Here is a 19,060-nt window from a genome sequence, read left to right as displayed (position 1 = left end):
GAGTATTTCCAATTTTCAATAACTTTATTTCTACATTCTACTCCACTACATCTGAGGCAAATATTGTACCTTTTAATCGACTTTTTAAAATTTGAAAACTTTAGTTACTTTTTTTTAATTTTGATTATTACAAAACACACATTAACCACTTCAGGCCTATAGGTTTACTTTGGCTACAACTCAAGCTTGTCGTCTAATTTATTTATTTATTTTAACTTCTTGTTAAATGGGATATTGTGCATAATGAGTGCTTTTTACTTTTGGTACTTTAAGTATAACAAACCTTTGAACTTTTACTCAAGTAAATGATGAATACCAGACTTTTACCTGTAACAGAGTATCCCTACATTGCAGTATCGATAACTGAATGCCACAGACGAAAAACAGTCTAAGTCCACACTATTTATCCATAATGTATAAATGATAGATAAGGGGTCGTGACAACGAGGCCTTTTCGTGGAGGGGTCAGAATGAAATTTGGACTTGACTGTTTTTCGTCTGTGGTACTCAATTGTACTTAAGTAAAGAATTCGAGTACTTCTTCCTCCACTGCTGAATAGCAAGTCGTCGTCAGGTTGAAACCTCATTCCAAACTGAACAACTTTTATTTTTTCCCTACTTTCTACTTCATAACAATAATGTCGCGCAAACGTAGCAAAAGGGCAGATCTACAAGCTCACATCGCATCACGATGGGATGTGTTGGGAGCTTGTAGAGCTTGTAGAGCGGCTACTTTCACTATTTCCTTTTTTTCTGTTAAAATAATCAAAAAAATGAAGGGTTTTGGACATATGAGGTTTCCAACCAACGATGACAGAGTTAAGTTCTTCGCTGCCGACTGAACAGTTTCAACTGATTCATGAACACTGTTTCAACTGATTCATGAACACGGTTTCAACTGATTCATGAACACTGTTTCAACTGATTCATGAACACGGATTCAACTGATTCATGAACACGGTTTCAACTGATTCATGAACACGGTTTCAACTGATTCATGAACACGGTTTCAACCGATTCATGAACACTGTTTCAACTGATTCATGAACACGGATTCAACTGATTCATGAACACGGTTTCAACTGATTCATGAACACGGTTTCAACTGATTCATGAACACGGTTTCAACCGATTCATGAACACGGTTTCAACCGATTCATGAACACGGTTTCAACTGATTCATGAACACGGTTTCAACTGATTCATGACCACGGTTTCAACTGATTCATGACCACGGATTCAACTGATTCATGAACACTGTTTCAACTGATTCATGACAACGGTTTCAACTGATTCATGACCACGGATTCAACCGATTCATGAACAGTTTCAACAGATTCATGAACACGGTTTCAACTGATTCATGAACACGGTTTCAACCGATTCATGAACACGGTTTCAACCGATTCATGAACACGGTTTCAACCGATTCATGAACACGGTTTCAACCGATTCATGACGACGGTTTCAGCTGATTCATGAACACGGTTTCAACTGATTCATGACCACGGATTCAACTGATTCATGAACACTGTTTCAACTGATTCATGACAACGGATTCAACCGATTCATGAACAGTTTCAACAGATTCATGAACACGGTTTCAACTGATTCATGACCACGGATTCAACCGATTCATGAACAGTTTCAACAGATTCATGAACACTGTTTCAACTGATTCATGAACACGGTTTCAACCGATTCATGAACACGGTTTCAACTGATTCATGAACACGGTTTCAACCGATTCATGAACACGGTTTCAACCGATTCATGAACACGGTTTCAACCGATTCATGAACACGGTTTCAACTGATTCATGAACACGGTTTCAACCGATTCATGAACACGGTTTCAACTGATTCATGAACACGGTTTCAACCGATTCATGAACACGGTTTCAACCGATTCATGAACACGGTTTCAACCGATTCATGAACACGGTTTCAACCGATTCATGAACACGGTTTCAACTGATTCATGAACACGGTTTCAACCGATTCATGAACACGGTTTCAACCGATTCATGAACACGGTTTCAACCGATTCATGAACACGGTTTCAACCGATTCATGAACACGGTTTCAACTGATTCATGAACAGGGATTCAACCAATTCATGAACACGGTTTCAACCGATTCAAGTCGTCCAATTTGATCTTGCAGGTTCATGTACACACAAGATCCACGGTTGCTGATGATGGACACATTAGAAATAGTTATATCAACAACAGCACAGAACTAGGTACGGTACGGTACGGCCACACGGATGGAGATGTATCAGGTTTCATGAGTCGTTGGTCTTTCTCTTGTATTGATCTCCTTAATACAGTACAAATGGTGGACAACATTATTGGAAAACAAAACTGTCCAATCTGCTTGTAGAGAGATATTCAAGTCCTTTTTTGTGAAATTGGTTTCTAAACATAGGGGAGTAACAACACACATTAAAGGACAACTATAGTTTTTTTTTCAACCAAGGTTCATGTTTTAGGTTGTTATTGGAGAAAGTAAAAGATGAGTTACATTTTTCTTCATTTGCTGCTTTCTTTCGTTTTAGGGATTTTAGCGGTTTTTGACAGGGGGGCGGGGGCATTCGAGCATGGGGCTAAATATGTATTTCTTTACAAAATATTATGGCGATTTATTATTTACTACAGTCCTAATATACCCCAGGAAATTACATCTGGCCACAGAAGATCACAGGATCTACTGAATGTGAAGGAGGCCTACTGGGGGGAAGCCACACGGTGTGTCTTAGGCTCAATATGTCAGTTTGACACATTCAGTAGATCTTGGGATCTTTTGTGGCCAGATGTAATTTCTTGGGGTCTAGTAGGACTAGAGTAAATAATACAAAAATAAATCGCTTTAACATTTTGTGAAGAAATACATATTTAGCCCCATGCTCGAATGCCCCCGCCCCCCTGTCAAAAACCGCTGAAATCCCTACGAAAGAAAGCAGCAAATGAAGAAAAATTAACACTCATCTTTTACTTTCTCTAATAACTTAAAACATGAACCGTGGTTGAAAAAAACTAAAGTTGTCCTTTAACAAACGGCAGAAGGGGGGGGGGGGGGGGGGGACTGACCGACAATGGGGGTGAGGGGGGGGGGTCAAGAAACTTTAGGTAAAAGACAGTCATTTTGCATTTTATTTTGTCTTGTGCTTTTTGGCCTTTTTAAAAACAGATAATGCAACAAACAGAAGTATCTTTTGGCTACATGTAGCCAGGAGAGCCACAGGTTGATTAATGTCGTCTGATCTGACCTAAAAATGATATCATAATTTTACTCTATTTCAGTCACAATAACTTTATTGAAAAACAAAAAAAAAAAGAAATAAAAGAAAATCAGTCTTTCGAAGGACTGGTGTTGTGCCGACTAGGTTCTGGGTTCCGTCCTCTGAAGTGGCCTCGCGTACCCCCACCAGCGTACTGTAGTGATGTACTGCTCTTAAAGTCTTGTTTTTTTAGGACCACAGTTTTAGCACATTTCATTTTGTAGCTCGTTAAAATCAAGGAAGGGCTTCCGTTTCTTAGACATCTCTACCCAGAGTGTTCCGAGTGCTTCCTTTAAAAGCAGCGTCCGCGCCCCAGGGAAACCCTCCTCCTCCTCCCAGCAACGGGCTGACTGCTCAGTCCTCTGCCAGACACACACGGAGCCTGAAGGACCTCCTCCACAGACACACACGGTGAAGGAAAAGATGCAGCGCGTCTTCAGACCAGCTCCAGTACCTGCGGAGAAAAGAATACAAAACATATTCTTAACCCATTTTGACCTGAGATCAGATTCTAAAAATGTCTTCTACATCCTGAAAAAGCTATGTTTCTGTCAGTCGTTCTTTGATTTTTCAAAAATAGCAGACCTACAAGCTCGGAGCTTGTAGATCTGCTATTTTTCAATAGCTAAAGCATAACATAATGCTAACACCAAAAGGGGTTCCCGCCCAAAATGGGTTTTAAGCAGGGATGATGAGACTAAAAATGTTCACAGACTACCTTTTTTTTCACTGACGAGAACTGAACAAAAAAACAAAATGCAAACAAAGCTGTGATGACTAAAACTGAGGCTAAATAAATATACAGACAACTCCGTGAATGAACAAAAACTAGACTACAATGTTTGGGATGAGACTCTAGTGGAGAAGAGATCCAGTACAACTAAAAGACAAAGGTTGTGTGCAGGCGTCACTCTCCGAAAACAAAAGCATACAGTATCTACAAGCTCACAACGTGTCACATCACGTTGTGAGCTTGTAGATCTGCTATTTTCGACACACAGCCGAGTATAAATCAGGCATTTCTTCACCATTACGGTCCGCCAAAATACATTTTAGTCGACTAAACCCACTGCTGATTTAGTCGACCAAAATGTTTGCATATTTAGTCGACTGAAACTAGACTAACTAGAAATATGACGTCGTAAACTAAATGGAACTTTATTCAAAAGACAGAACTAGATCAACGTTTGAACCCTGGCATGATGTGAATCTACCTTTCCTCCCTAATAAGGTCACATCCAGCCTCTGGATGCATCCATGTTCTCAAATAACAACAATACCAAAACTGTACATCCTCAATATACTGTACATATATGTGTGAACAGGTACATTTGGAAGTGTTAAGTCCAAAGTGCTCAAACAGAAGGATCACGTATGGACCAGAAAGGCTACAATAAGCGAAAGAAAATGCCTAAATGAAATAAAAAAGCACAGACCTTGATTGTTCCTTGGCTGTTTGCTGCAATAAGAACATTTGACTCCTGAAAGATAAGGAGACACAAAAATATCAGAACATTTCATTCACAGGTTGTTATGACTCTTATGTAGGTGTGCAGTAAAAAGAAGGCTTCGATTGTGATATGACAATCGTGCCTTGCACTTATTATTAATTGCTGTAGTGTTATATCATTATAAAGGCAAATGTGACCCAGTGCGAGAACTGATATACTATATATATATATATATATATTACAAGGGCGCCTAACTTTGTTTCCAGGTGGGGGAGCACAGATTTAGACTCATAATTTGGGCGCGTGCGGAAGCATGACAGCCACTACTAAGAAGTCACTACTGACCTCAGCCCGTTCCGTCGCAGTTGATTTTTCACCTATTTAAGCTGCGGTCGGTTTGGAGACCGAGTGTGTGGACAAAAAAGGTTTTATTTCAAATAATTAGTCAAGCATGGACCGACGACCTCTGCGACGGTTCATTTTAATCTGCTGGAGCAGCTGCTCCGTTTGCTCAATGGCTCAGGCGCGCCTGATATATTATATAATAATACTAATCTCCTCACCCCATCAGGCAGGGCTCTCCAGCACACAGCGCTGACAGTAATAATAATAATAATAATAATAATCTCCTCACCCCGTCAGGCAGGGCTCTCCAGCACACAGCGCTGACGAACTCGTTGGTGTCGTCCTCCTTCTTGTCCTTGTCCAGGACACTCTTCACCGTGTCGAACTTAAAGGTCAGCAGCGTCTTGGACAGGCCCTTGTAGTAGAGGTACAGGGAGTTGTTCTCACTGCCTGTCAACACAAACAGTAAGCCATTAGAACAGGGTTTGCCGTGACACAAGTCCAGGGGTGGACACAAGTCCAGGGGTGGACACAAGTCCAGGGGTGGACACAAGTCCAGGGGTGCCGCAGAATACTGAGACCAGATTCTACAAGTGTCTTCTGTTTTCTGAAAAAAACCTATGTTTCTATATGTCAGTGGTTCTCAAACTAGTTCATGTCAAGGACCCAGAAAATGATATGTATTCGGCCACAGACCCATTTTTTTTTTAGTTACGATGAATGTTTATTTGTAAAGGTATAGCACGTTACTGTGCAGTGTTGTTTTCGTCGACTAATACCACGACGAAAAATGTTCGTCGACTACCTTTTTTCACTGGCGAAAACTAAATGGAAACTACATGAAAACTAAGCCATGATGACTAAAACTAAGACTAAATATACTGACAACTAGACTAAAATGTTAGGAAGGGACTAGTGGACAAGAGATCCAGTATAAGTCATTTTACAATTGGTTGCATGCTGAAAATAGCAGATCTACAAGCTCACAACTGTGAGCTTGTAGATCTGCTATCTTCAGCAAGTGTAAAATCAAAAACAGAACCACTCTTTCTGTATTGATATTTACCACAAGCCACATAGTCTCCGTTGGAGGCCAGGCCCACAAAGTTCTTCTCGTTGATGTGACCCTTGAAGGAGCGGAGACAGTGAGGCTTGTTGACGTTCCACAGCTTCAGCTGGCTGTCTGTTGAGCTGGTGGGGAAAAACACACTTATTTATGCAAACATTTACAGCATACAGTTTACAGCATGATACAGGAGTCAAATAAGTAAAAACTGACATGAGAGTGAAAAACGGCATAAGCATCTCGTTATTTTTTTTCAAAAGAGCTAAGACTGCATTACACATTTTTAGCCCTCTCTAATATTGGCTAGAATGGCTATTTTACTTAGCCTGGGGTTCCAGCCTGATTGGCTGCAGCTGGCTGCTGCTTCAGTGAAAACATATCAAACCGTAACATAACTGCACGGAATCCCTAAACGCAGGAGGAAGAGCCGACTTACGCAGAGACGATTTCCTCTCCGTTGACAAACTTGGCGTAGGAGACGGCTTTCCTGTGGCCTTTGAACACCATGATTGGCTGCTTAGTGTGGCGGAGGTCGTAATAGTGAACACAGTGGTCTGTGGAGACAATAAACACGGTCGTAATAGTGCACACAGTGGTCTGTGGAGACAACAAAGACAATATAGGACTGATTGAAAAGCCATTATTTACTCAAATGGACTCAAAGGGGTCCATGATTCTAAGGCCGGCTTTAGACTGCAGTCACATCAAGTCAAATCCCATTCAAATTCGATTGCAAGTGACCAGATCCGATCTGTGCATTCAGACTGATTTTAACAACTCAACGTAAAGCCGCCCTGCATCGACATGTCTGCTTTGGTTACCAACAACAATCTGACATTGCAGACAGGACTGTGTGTAGCGCTCTGTACGTACCTGCACAGCCAAAGGCCAGGTGATACCTGGATGTGGGGCTGAACTTCACACAGCACACGTTGGCTTTGGCCTCGATGCTGGCCACGGAGTTGTCCAGGTTAGTGGACCACAGCTTCACTGGAAGACAAAGCACAACGAGAAACAGGTTAGTGGACCACAGCTTCACTGGAAGACAAAGAACAACAAGCAGTCAGACACAGGTTAGTGGACCACAGCTTCACTGGAAGACAAGGCACAACAAGAAACAGGTTAGTGGACCACAGCTTCACTGGAAGACAAAGAACAACAAGCAGTCAGACACAGGTTAGTGGACCACAGCTTCACTGGAAGACAAAGCACAACGAGAAACAGGTTAGTGGACCACAGCTTCACTGGAAGACAAAGAACAACAAGCAGTCAGACACAGGTTAGTGGATCACAGCTTCACTGGAAGACAAGGCACAACGACACAGGTTAGTGGACCACAGCTTCACTGGAAGACAAGGCACAACAAGCAAACAGACAGACATGTTCGTCAGGGTAAATGGTGCATTTATATAGCGCCTTTATCCAAGGCGCTTTACATAGATGTGCATTACATTCACCCATTCATACACCGATGGCGGCGGAAACCATGCAAGGCACCAACCATCACATCAGGAGCAATTAGGGGTTCAGTGTCTTGCTCAAGGAAACTTCGACACTAACTCTGGGGGAGCCCACAGGGTTCGAACTGGCAACCATGTGGTTACCATCTGGCCACTCTACCCCCTGAGCCACCGCCGCCCCCTAGTGGCCACTCTACCCCTGAGCCACCGCCGCCCCCCTAGTGGCCACACTACCCCCTGAGCCACCGCCGCCCCCTAGTGGCCACTCTACCCCTGAGCCACCACCGCCCCCTAGTGGCCACTCTACCCCCTGAGCCACCGCCGCCCCCTAGTGGCCACTCTACCCCCTGAGCCACCGCCGCCCCCTAGTGGCCACTCTACCCCTGAGCCACCGCCGGGTAAACCCAAACGATGGGAGGGCTGTCCACCTGATGAAGGAATGTCAACTGAAATGTTGTCTAATAAAACATTTGTTTGTATATGCAAGTGAGACATACATTTCTATGTCTAGGAGGTTATTTAACCCATTCTGGTCGGGAACCCCTTTTGGTGTTTTAAGCATTACAGTATGTTATACTTTAGCTATTGAAAAATAGCCTCATAGCGCGGCACTGAGTGCCGCGCTATGATCTTGTAGATCTGCTATTTTTGGGGGATTTCTTTTTGAAAATGTAGAGCGAATCTTTCAATATATACAACATATTTTCAGATGGGGGTTCGGTGGCCAATCACATATCATTTTGGGGGTCCTTGACATGAAAAAGGTTGAGCACCACCGACAGACAGAAAACTGATTTAGAAGGCATTTGTAGAGTCGTCCTCGGGTTTAAATGGGTTAACAAGGTCCCTATACTACATCAAGCCCAGGTCTTACTGACTGGCAGAGAGAGGCAAACAGTGGTTTAACTCTGTTCCTGACTGGCAGAGAGAGGCAAACAGTGGTTTAACTCTGTTCCTGAGGAGAGGCAAACAGTGGTTTAACTCTGTTCCTGAGGAGAGGCAAACAGTGGTTTAACTCTGTTCCTGAGGAGAGGCAAACAGTGGTTTAACTCTGTTCCTGAGGAGAGGCAAACAGTGGTTTAACTCTGTTCCTGAGGAGAGGCAAACAGTGGTTTAACTCTGTTCCTGAGGAGAGGCAAACAGTGGTTTAACTCTGTTCCTGAGGAGAGGCAAACAGTGGTTTAACTCTGTTCCTGACTGGCAGAGAGAGGCAAACAGTGGTTTAACTCTGTTCCTGACTGGCAGAGTGGAGGCAAACAGTGGTTTAACTCTGTTCCTGACTGGCAGAGTGGAGGCAAACAGTGGTTTAACTCTGTTCCTGACTGGCAGAGTGGAGGCAAACAGTGGTTTAACTCTGTTCCTGACTGGCAGAGTGGAGGCAAACAGTGGTTTAACTCTGTTCCTGACTGGCAGAGTGGAGGCAAACAGTGGTTTAACTCTGTTCCTGACTGGCAGAGTGGAGGCAAACAGTGGTTTAACTCTGTTCCTGACTGGCAGAGTGGAGGCAAACAGTGGTTTAACTCTGTTCCTGACTGGCAGAGTGGAGGCAAACAGTGGTTTAACTCTGTTCCTGACTGGCAGAGTGGAGGCAAACAGTGGTTTAACTCTGTTCCTGACTGGCAGAGTGGAGGCAAACAGTGGTTTAACTCTGTTCCTGAGGAGAGGCAAACAGTGGTTTAACTCTGTTCCTGAGGAGAGGTAAACAGTGGTTTAACTCTGTTCCTGAGGAGAGGTAAACAGTGGTTTAACTCTGTTCCTGAGGAGAGGCAAACAGTGGTTTAACTCTGTTCCTGAGGAGAGGCAAACAGTGGTTTAACTCTGTTCCTGAGGAGAGGCAAACAGTGGTTTAACTCTGTTCCTGAGGAGAGGTAAACAGTGGTTTAACTCTGTTCCTGAGGAGAGGCAAACAGTGGTTTAACTCTGTTCCTGAGGAGAGGCAAACAGTGGTTTAACTCTGTTCCTGAGGACAGCTGGTCTGTATGCTGTGCTGTCTCTATGTCTCTATGCCTGTCTCTATGTCTCTATGCCTGTCTCTATGTCTCTATGCCTGTCTCTATGTCTCTATGCCTGTCTCTATGTCTCTATGCCTGTCTCTATGTCTCTATGCCTGTCTCTATGTCTCTATGCCTGTCTCTATGTCTCTATGCCTGTCTCTATGTCTCTATGTCTCTATGCCTGTCTCTATGTCTCTATGCCTGTCTCTATGTCTCTATGTCTCTATGCCTGTCTGTATGTCTGTATGCTGTCTCTATGTCTCTATGCCTGTCTCTATGTCTCTATGCCTGTCTGTATGTCTCTATGCCTGTCTGTATGTCTGTATGCTGTCTGTATGCTGTCTGTCTGTCTGTATGCTGTCTGTCTGTCTGTATGCTGTCTGTATGTCTGTATGCTGTCTGTCTGTCTGTCTGTCTGTATGTCTGTATGCCTGTCTGTATGTCTGTCTGTCTGTATGCTGTCTGTATGCTGTCTGTATGTCTGTATGCTGTCTGTCTGTCTGTATGCCTGTCTGTCTGTCTGTCTGTATGTCTGTCTGTATGTCTGTCTGTCTGTATGTCTGTATGCCTGTCTGTATGTCTGTCTGTCTGTATGCTGTCTGTATGCTGTCTGTATGTCTGTATGCTGTCTGTCTGTCTGTATGCCTGTCTGTCTGTCTGTCTCTATGCCTGTCTGTATGCCTGTCTGTCTGTCTGTCTCTATGCCTGTCTGTATGTCTGTCTGTCTGTATGTCTGTCTGTCTGTATGCTGTCTGTATGCTGTCTGTCTGTATGCTGTCTGTCTGTCTGTATGCTGTCTGTATGTCTCTATGCCTGTCTGTATGTCTGTCTGTCTGTATGCTGTCTGTATGTCTGTATGCTGTCTGTATGTCTGTATGCTGTCTGTATGTATGCTGTCTGTATGTCTGTATGCCTGTCTGTCTGTCTGTATGCCTGTCTGTATGTCTGTATGCCTGTCTGTATGTCTGTATGCTGTCTGTCTGTATGCCTGTCTGTATGTCTGTATGCTGTCTGTATGTCTGTATGCCTGTCTGTATGCCTGTCTGTATGCCTGTCTGTATGTCTGTATGCCTGTCTGTATGCCTGTCTGTCTGTCTGTATGCTGTCTGTATGTCTGTATGCCTGTCTGTCTGTCTGTATGCCTGTCTGTATGTCTGTATGCTGTCTGTATGCTGTCTGTATGTCTGTATGCCTGTCTGTATGCCTGTCTGTCTGTCTGTATGCTGTCTGTATGTCTGTATGCTGTCTGTATGTCTGTATGTCTGTCTGTATGCCTGTCTGTATGTCTGTATGTCTGTCTGTATGCCTGTCTGTATGCCTGTCTGTCTGTCTGTATGCTGTCTGTATGTCTGTATGTCTGTATGCCTGTCTGTATGTCTGTATGCCTGTCTGTATGCCTGTCTGTCTGTCTGTATGCTGTCTGTATGTCTGTATGCCTGTCTGTATGCTGTCTGTATGTCTGTATGCCTGTCTGTATGTCTGTCTGTATGTCTGTATGCTGTCTGTATGCCTGTCTGTATGTCTGTATGCCTGTCTGTATGTCTGTATGCTGTCTGTATGCCTGTCTGTATGTCTGTATGCCTGTCTGTATGTCTGTATGCTGTCTGTATGCTGTCTGTATGTCTGTATGCCTGTCTGTATGTCTGTATGCTGTCTGTATGCCTGTCTGTCTGTCTGTATGCTGTCTGTATGTCTGTATGCTGTCTGTATGTCTGTATGCCTGTCTGTCTGTCTGTATGCCTGTCTGTATGTATGCTGTCTGTCTGTCTGTATGCTGTCTGTCTGTCTGTATGCTGTCTGTCTGTCTGTATGCTGTCTGTCTGTCTGTATGCTGTCTGTCTGTCTGTATGCTGTCTGTCTGTCTGTCTGTATGCTGTCTGTCTGTCTGTATGCTGTCTGTCTGTCTGTATGCTGTCTGTCTGTCTGTATGCTGTCTGTCTGTCTGTATGCTGTCTGTATGCCTGTCTGTCTGTCTGTATGCTGTCTGTATGTCTGTATGCTGTGCTGTCTGTATGTCTGTATGCTGTCTGTATGCTGTCTGTATGTCTGTATGCCTGTTTGTCTGTCTCTATGCCTGTCTGTATGCTGTGCTGTCTGTATGTCTGTATGCCTGTCTGTCTGTCTCTATGCCTGTCTGTCTGTATGCTGTCTGTATGTCTGTATGCTGTCTGTATGCTGTCTGTATGTCTGTATGCTGTCTGTCTGTCTGTCTGTATGCTGTCTGTATGTCTGTATGCTGTCTGTATGCTGTCTGTATGTCTGTATGCTGTCTGTCTGTCTGTATGCTGTCTGTATGTCTGTATGCTGTCTGTATGCTGTCTGTATGTCTGTATGCTGTCTGTCTGTCTGTATGCTGTCTGTATGTCTGTATGCTGTCTGTATGCTGTCTGTATGTCTGTATGCTGTCTGTCTGTCTGTATGCTGTCTGTATGTCTGTATGCTGTCTGTCTGTCTGTATGCTGTCTGTATGTCTGTATGCTGTCTGTATGTCTGTATGCTGTCTGTATGCTGTCTGTATGCTGTCTGTATGTCTGTATGCTGTCTGTATGTCTGTATGCTGTCTGTATGCTGTCTGTATGCTGTCTGTATGTCTGTATGCTGTCTGTCTGTCTGTATGCTGTCTGTATGTCTGTATGCTGTCTGTATGTCTGTATGCTGTCTGTCTGTCTGTATGCTGTCTGTATGTCTGTATGTCTGTATGCTGTCTGTATGTCTGTATGCTGTCTGTATGTCTGTATGCCTGTCTGTATGTCTGTATGCTGTCTGTATGTCTGTATGCCTGTCTGTATGTCTGTATGCTGTCTGTATGTCTGTATGTCTGTATGCTGTCTGTATGTCTGTATGCTGTCTGTATGTCTGTATGCTGTCTGTATGTCTGTATGCTGTCTGTATGTCTGTATGTCTGTATGCTGTCTGTATGTCTGTATGCTGTCTGTATGCTGTCTGTATGTCTGTATGCTGTCTGTATGTCTGTATGCTGTCTGTATGTCTGTATGTCTGTATGCTGTCTGTATGTCTGTATGTCTGTATGCTGTCTGTATGTCTGTATGCTGTCTGTATGTCTGTATGCTGTCTGTATGTCTGTATGTCTGTATGCTGTCTGTATGTCTGTATGCTGTCTGTATGTCTGTATGCTGTCTGTATGCTGTCTGTATGTCTGTATGCTGTCTGTATGCTGTCTGTATGTCTGTATGCTGTCTGTATGTCTGTATGCTGTCTGTATGTCTGTATGCTGTCTGTATGCTGTCTGTATGTCTGTATGCTGTCTGTATGTCTGTATGCTGTCTGTATGTCTGTATGTCTGTATGCTGTCTGTATGTCTGTATGCTGTCTGTATGTCTGTATGCTGTCTGTCTGTCTGTATGCTGTCTGTATGCTGTCTGTATGTCTGTATGTCTGTATGCTGTCTGTATGTCTGTATGCTGTCTGTATGTCTGTATGCTGTCTGTCTGTCTGTATGTCTGTATGCTGTCTGTATGTCTGTATGCTGTCTGTATGTCTGTATGCTGTCTGTCTGTCTGTATGCTGTCTGTATGCTGTCTGTATGTCTGTATGTCTGTATGCTGTCTGTATGTCTGTATGCTGTCTGTATGTCTGTATGCTGTCTGTATGTCTGTATGCTGTCTGTATGCTGTCTGTATGTCTGTATGTCTGTATGCTGTCTGTATGTCTGTATGCTGTCTGTATGTCTGTATGTCTGTATGCTGTCTGTATGTCTGTATGCTGTCTGTATGTCTGTATGCTGTCTGTATGCTGTCTGTCTGTCTGTATGCTGTCTGTATGTCTGTATGCTGTCTGTCTGTCTGTATGTCTGTATGCTGTCTGTATGTCTGTATGCTGTCTGTATGTCTGTATGCTGTCTGTCTGTCTGTATGCTGTCTGTATGCTGTCTGTATGTCTGTATGTCTGTATGCTGTCTGTATGTCTGTATGCTGTCTGTATGTCTGTATGCTGTCTGTATGTCTGTATGCTGTCTGTATGCTGTCTGTATGTCTGTATGTCTGTATGCTGTCTGTATGTCTGTATGCTGTCTGTATGTCTGTATGCTGTCTGTATGTCTGTATGCTGTCTGTATGTCTGTATGTCTGTATGCTGTCTGTATGTCTGTATGCTGTCTGTATGTCTGTATGTCTGTATGCTGTCTGTCTGTCTGTATGTCTGTATGCTGTCTGTATGCTGTCTGTATGTCTGTATGTCTGTCTGTATGTCTGTATGTCTGTATGCTGTCTGTATGTCTGTATGCTGTCTGTATGTCTGTATGTCTGTATGCTGTCTGTATGTCTGTATGCTGTCTGTATGTCTGTATGTCTGTATGCTGTCTGTATGTCTGTATGCTGTCTGTATGTCTGTATGCTGTCTGTATGCTGTCTGTATGTCTGTATGTCTGTATGCTGTCTGTATGCTGTCTGTATGTCTGTATGCTGTCTGTATGTCTGTATGTCTGTATGCTGTCTGTATGCTGTCTGTATGTCTGTATGCTGTCTGTATGCTGTCTGTATGTCTGTATGTCTGTATGCTGTCTGTATGTCTGTATGTCTGTATGCTGTCTGTATGCTGTCTGTATGTCTGTATGTCTGTATGTCTGTATGCTGTCTGTATGCTGTCTGTATGTCTGTATGTCTGTATGCTGTCTGTATGCTGTCTGTATGCTGTCTGTATGTCTGTATGCTGTCTGTATGTCTGTATGCTGTCTGTATGTCTGTATGCTGTCTGTATGTCTGTATGCTGTCTGTATGCTGTCTGTATGTCTGTATGCTGTCTGTATGCTGTCTGTATGCTGTCTGTATGTCTGTATGCTGTCTGTATGCTGTCTGTATGTCTGTATGCTGTCTGTATGTCTGTATGTCTGTATGTCTGTATGCTGTCTGTATGTCTGTATGCTGTCTGTATGTCTGTATGCTGTCTGTATGTCTGTATGCTGTCTGTATGCTGTCTGTATGTCTGTATGCTGTCTGTATGTCTGTATGTCTGTATGCTGTCTGTATGTCTGTATGCTGTCTGTATGTCTGTATGTCTGTATGCTGTCTGTATGTCTGTATGCTGTCTGTATGCTGTCTGTATGTCTGTATGCTGTCTGTCTGTCTGTATGCTGTCTGTATGTCTGTATGCTGTCTGTATGCTGTCTGTATGTCTGTATGCTGTCTGTATGTCTGTATGCTGTCTGTATGTCTGTATGCTGTCTGTATGTCTGTATGCTGTCTGTATGTCTGTATGCTGTCTGTATGCTGTCTGTATGCTGTCTGTATGCTGTCTGTATGTCTGTATGCTGTCTGTATGTCTGTATGCTGTCTGTCTGTCTGTATGCTGTCTGTATGTCTGTATGCTGTCTGTATGCTGTCTGTATGTCTGTATGCTGTCTGTATGTCTGTATGCTGTCTGTCTGTCTGTATGCTGTCTGTATGTCTGTATGCTGTCTGTATGCTGTCTGTATGTCTGTATGCTGTCTGTATGTCTGTATGCTGTCTGTATGCTGTCTGTATGTCTGTATGCTGTCTGTATGTCTGTATGCTGTCTGTATGCTGTCTGTATGTCTGTATGCCTGTCTGTCTGTCTCTATGCCTGTCTGTATGCTGTGCTGTCTGTATGTCTGTATGCCTGTCTGTCTGTCTGTATGCCTGTCTGTATGTCTGTATGCCTGTCTGTCTGTCTCTATGCCTGTCTGTATGCTGTGCTGTCTGTCTGTCTGTCTCTATGCCTGTCTGTATGCTGTGCTGTCTGTATGTCTGTATGCCTGTCTGTCTGTCTGTATGCCTGTCTGTATGTCTGTATGCCTGTCTGTCTGTCTCTATGCCTGTCTGTATGCTGTGCTGTCTGTCTGTCTGTCTCTATGCCTGTCTGTATGCTGTGCTGTCTGTCTGTCTGTCTCTATGCCTGTCTGTATGCTGTGCTGTCTGTCTGTCTGTCTCTATGCCTGTCTGTATGCTGTGCTGTCTGTATGTCTGGATGCTGTCTGGATTTTGTGCCGTGCTCCGTTTAAGACCGTATATTTACTTAATACAGAGAATAAATATTTGTTTGGACTTCGGTTTTATTGGGCCAACGTCTTAACATCAAGTGTAGGACTTTGGCACTACAATAATAGGTTGCGGTGGTACGACGTCAGTTGCCGCTGAGAAGAGTGGAGGCTGTGAAGGGTTAACAGCATACTGTACAAGGAGGAAGTCTAAAGGTGAAGTACAGTAGAAGGAGAAGTTCAGTTCCAGCTCTTGCTCTCTCTACGAAACCTCCAACAGAAGAGAAATACTGACTACTTAAAGACAGGTGAATACAAGATAATGATTTATTATTCACTAAGTAAGGGATAATATCTGGCTAGGTGGTCGTTGTCACCATAATTCACCTTCAGGGAGTGTAACCACCTCAGCTTCGCCTCGGTGGTTAAACTCCCTGTCGGTGAATTATCTCCCGACAATGACCACCTAGCCAGATATTATCCCGCTTATTACATGGCTAACTAACATAAATTAATACATTGACCCAAAACACAACAAAAAAGTATTCCATAAGTTCACGCTGTCTGCGTCTGCCCAGCTGCAGGACTGTCGGAAAACAAGGAAGTGAGTTGATCAAATAGAAATAGAATCCATTTTCGGGTTTTACTGCTTCGTCTATTTCTCGCTCAAATGTTTTCAACATTTTTGAGAGCAATGTTTAGCTGTAAATGACATTGTGTGTCACTAGTGTGTGTGTTTACATGACTCATGTTGGAAACAGCAGTAAATCCAAGTGGGGCGCAGCCGCGCAGCTGGTGCTCAGAGGGTTTGATTAGGCAGAGGTCTGTTATACAGCGGCGGTCATTATCATGAGATAACTCACCGCTGAATTAACCCATTTTGACCTGAGATCAGATTCTAAAAATGTCTTCTACATCCTGACAGTGTTCTGAAAAAGCTATGTTTCTATGTCAGTGGTTCTCAAACTATTTAATGTCAAGGACCCCTAGAATTATTTGTAATTGGCCGCCATCTGAAAATATGTTGTTCCAGGAACCCCCCAGAAGCAAAGATTTGAGTTAAAAACGTTCGCTCTGAAAGAATATATATTCAAAGATTTGTGACGCATTTTCACGATTTTTCAAAAATAGCAGACCTACAAGTTCGGTGGCGCGCTATGAGCTTGTAGATCTGCTATTTTTCAATAGCTAAAGTATAACATAATGCAAAAACACCAAAAGGGGGTTCCCGCCCAGAATGGGTTAATAACTATCAAGACGTGGGAAGTAGCATTCAAGAACTATCGCTGATACTTTAACTTTTATCCTCGGCGTGTAGAAAAATGGCGTCATCCAGCGTCCTCCTGTCTGAAGAGCAGTTCCTGTGTTCCATCTGTCTGGACGTGTTCACCGATCCGGTCAGCACTCCGTGTGGACACAACTACTGCAAAGCCTGCATCACACGCCACTGGGACAGCGCCGATAAAGAAGTGTGCAAGTGTCCACTTTGTAACAAAACCTTCCGTGGTGGGAGACCGGAAGTCTTCGTCAATACTTTAATTTCTGAGATGGCCGGTCAGCTGAGGAACCACAAGATGAAAGAAGAACATGAAAAGACTGTGGATGAGGTTCAGCAGATGATCCAGGAGAGACGGCTGAAGGTCCAGGAGGTCAAACGCTCAGTAGATCTCAGCCGGGAAGATGCAGACGCAGTGATAGCCGTCAGTGTGCAGGTCTTCAGCGCTCTGATCAGCTGCATTGAGAGAAGCCAGGCTGAGCTCAGGTCTTCACCGCTCTGATCAGCTGCATTGAGAGAAGCCAGGCTGAGCTCATCGACGTGATCGAAGAGAAGCAGAAAACGACCGAGGAACAGGCCGAGGGCTTCGTCAAAGATCTGCAACAGGAAGTCGTTCAGTTAGAGAAGAGAAGCTCTGAGCTGAAGAAGCTCTCACACACTGAAGACCACCCGCTCGTCCAGAAGGTCCCTTCCAGCACCGGGTGGAGACCCACCAAGGACTGGACAAAGGTCAATGTCCACCAGTCTTCACTTGTGGGGGCATTGAGGACGGCTGTGGCTCAGCTGGAGAAGACATTCAGTCAAGAGATGAAGAAGCAGCTGTGTGACGTCGAGCTGAGGAGCATCCAGCAGTATGAGGTGGATGTAACTCTGGACCCCGAAACAGCAAACCCATACCTCACCCTGTCTGAGGACGGGAAACAAGTGAGTTGTGGAGACGTATGGAAGAAAGTCCTAAACAACCCAGAGCGATTCTCCATCTATGCCCACGTCTTAGGACGACAAAGCTTCTCCTCAGGAAGGTTTTACTACGAGGTTCAGGTTACAGGCAAGACTAAGTGGAGTTTAGGAGTGGCCAGAGAGTCCATCAACAGGAAAGATTTAAACCCACTGAGTCCCACCAATGGTTACTGGACTATATGGTTGATGAATGGAGAGGAGGGGTACCAGGCTCTGGCTGACCCTCGTGTCCTCCTCCCTGTAAGAGAGAAGGTCCAGAAAGTGGGAGTGTTTGTGGATTACGAGGAGGGTCTGGTCTCCTTTTATGACGTGGAGGCCAGAGTTCACCTCTACTCTTTCACTGGCTGCATCTTCACTGAGAAACTGTATCCATTCTTCGGTCCGTGTTCCAATGATGGAGGTACGAACTCTGCTCCTCTGATCATCTCTCCTGTCAATCACATGGATTAGACTCGCATTTCTCTCCCACACAAACCTCTCGCTCTTGCTAGCAAGAGCCTCCGGAGGTACATTCAAAACAGCGCAGCTAGGATCCTGATGAGAGTGCGAAGGTATGGCCATAATTACACCCATCCTCTGTTCTCTCCACTGGATCCCCATCAGGACCGAATACAAGATTTCCCTTGTCATACATCAGGGCATCTACGGCAATGCCCCCCCCCCCCCCCCACACCTTAACCCATTTTTACCTGAGGACGATTCCACAAATGACTTCTAAACTCTGACAGTTTTCTTTTTCAAACATTTTCATATCAAGTACCCCTAAAAGTGTATGTATTTGGCCGCTGACCCCCATCTGAAAATATGTAGTTCCAGGGACCCTCCCCCCAGAAGCAAAGATTTGAGTTAAAAACGTTCGCTTTGAAAGAATATATATATATATTTCAAAAATAGCAGACCTACAAGCTCGTAGCGCGCCACTCAGTGGCGCGCTACGAGCTTGTAGATCTGCTATTTTTCAATAGCTAAAGTATAACATAATGCTTAAAACACCAAAAAGGGTTCCCGCCCAGAATGGGTTAACAGAGCTTGGTCCCATGACATTGATTGTTGTAAATGCTGTTTTTATTTGTATTCTTATTTTCTGCCATGCTTTTAACCCTGAAGCAGTGCTTTATAAATAAAATGCATCGTTATTATTTCTGAAAACTGAAAAGGGTGCAAAAAAACAACCAACCATGAGAATTGTTTTCCATTAAAAATTGCACCCGTACTAACCGAGCGGTGCAACTATATCGTTATAGTTACGGCGTGTGTGTCAAGCCCTCCTCCC

General features: G+C 44.0%; 1 protein-coding gene across 2 annotated transcripts in view; it reads right to left on the bottom strand.

The window, feature by feature from the left end:
• Positions 1–3,136: 3,136 nt before the first annotated feature.
• cop1 (COP1 E3 ubiquitin ligase) overlaps positions 3,137–19,060 on the bottom strand; it is a 62,510-nt gene continuing 46,586 nt past the window's right edge. For both annotated transcript variants that reach the window (XM_079531117.1, XM_079531118.1), the window contains exons 16-21: positions 7,018–7,134; positions 6,581–6,698; positions 6,145–6,269; positions 5,368–5,528; positions 4,719–4,763; positions 3,137–3,736 (exon numbers count right to left, since the gene is read on the bottom strand). In XM_079531117.1, coding sequence (XP_079387243.1) covers positions 3,719–3,736; positions 4,719–4,763; positions 5,368–5,528; positions 6,145–6,269; positions 6,581–6,698; positions 7,018–7,134 — 584 coding nt within the window. In that variant the 3' untranslated portion in view covers positions 3,137–3,718. The remainder of the gene's footprint in view (positions 3,737–4,718; positions 4,764–5,367; positions 5,529–6,144; positions 6,270–6,580; positions 6,699–7,017; positions 7,135–19,060) is intronic.

Source organism: Electrona antarctica (assembly GCF_951216825.1).
Source record: "Electrona antarctica genome assembly, contig: scaffold_211, whole genome shotgun sequence".
NCBI lineage: Eukaryota > Metazoa > Chordata > Actinopteri > Myctophiformes > Myctophidae > Electrona > Electrona antarctica.
Note: the sequence above shows the minus strand (reverse complement) of the source record. Positions and strands in the feature narration are given on the sequence as shown.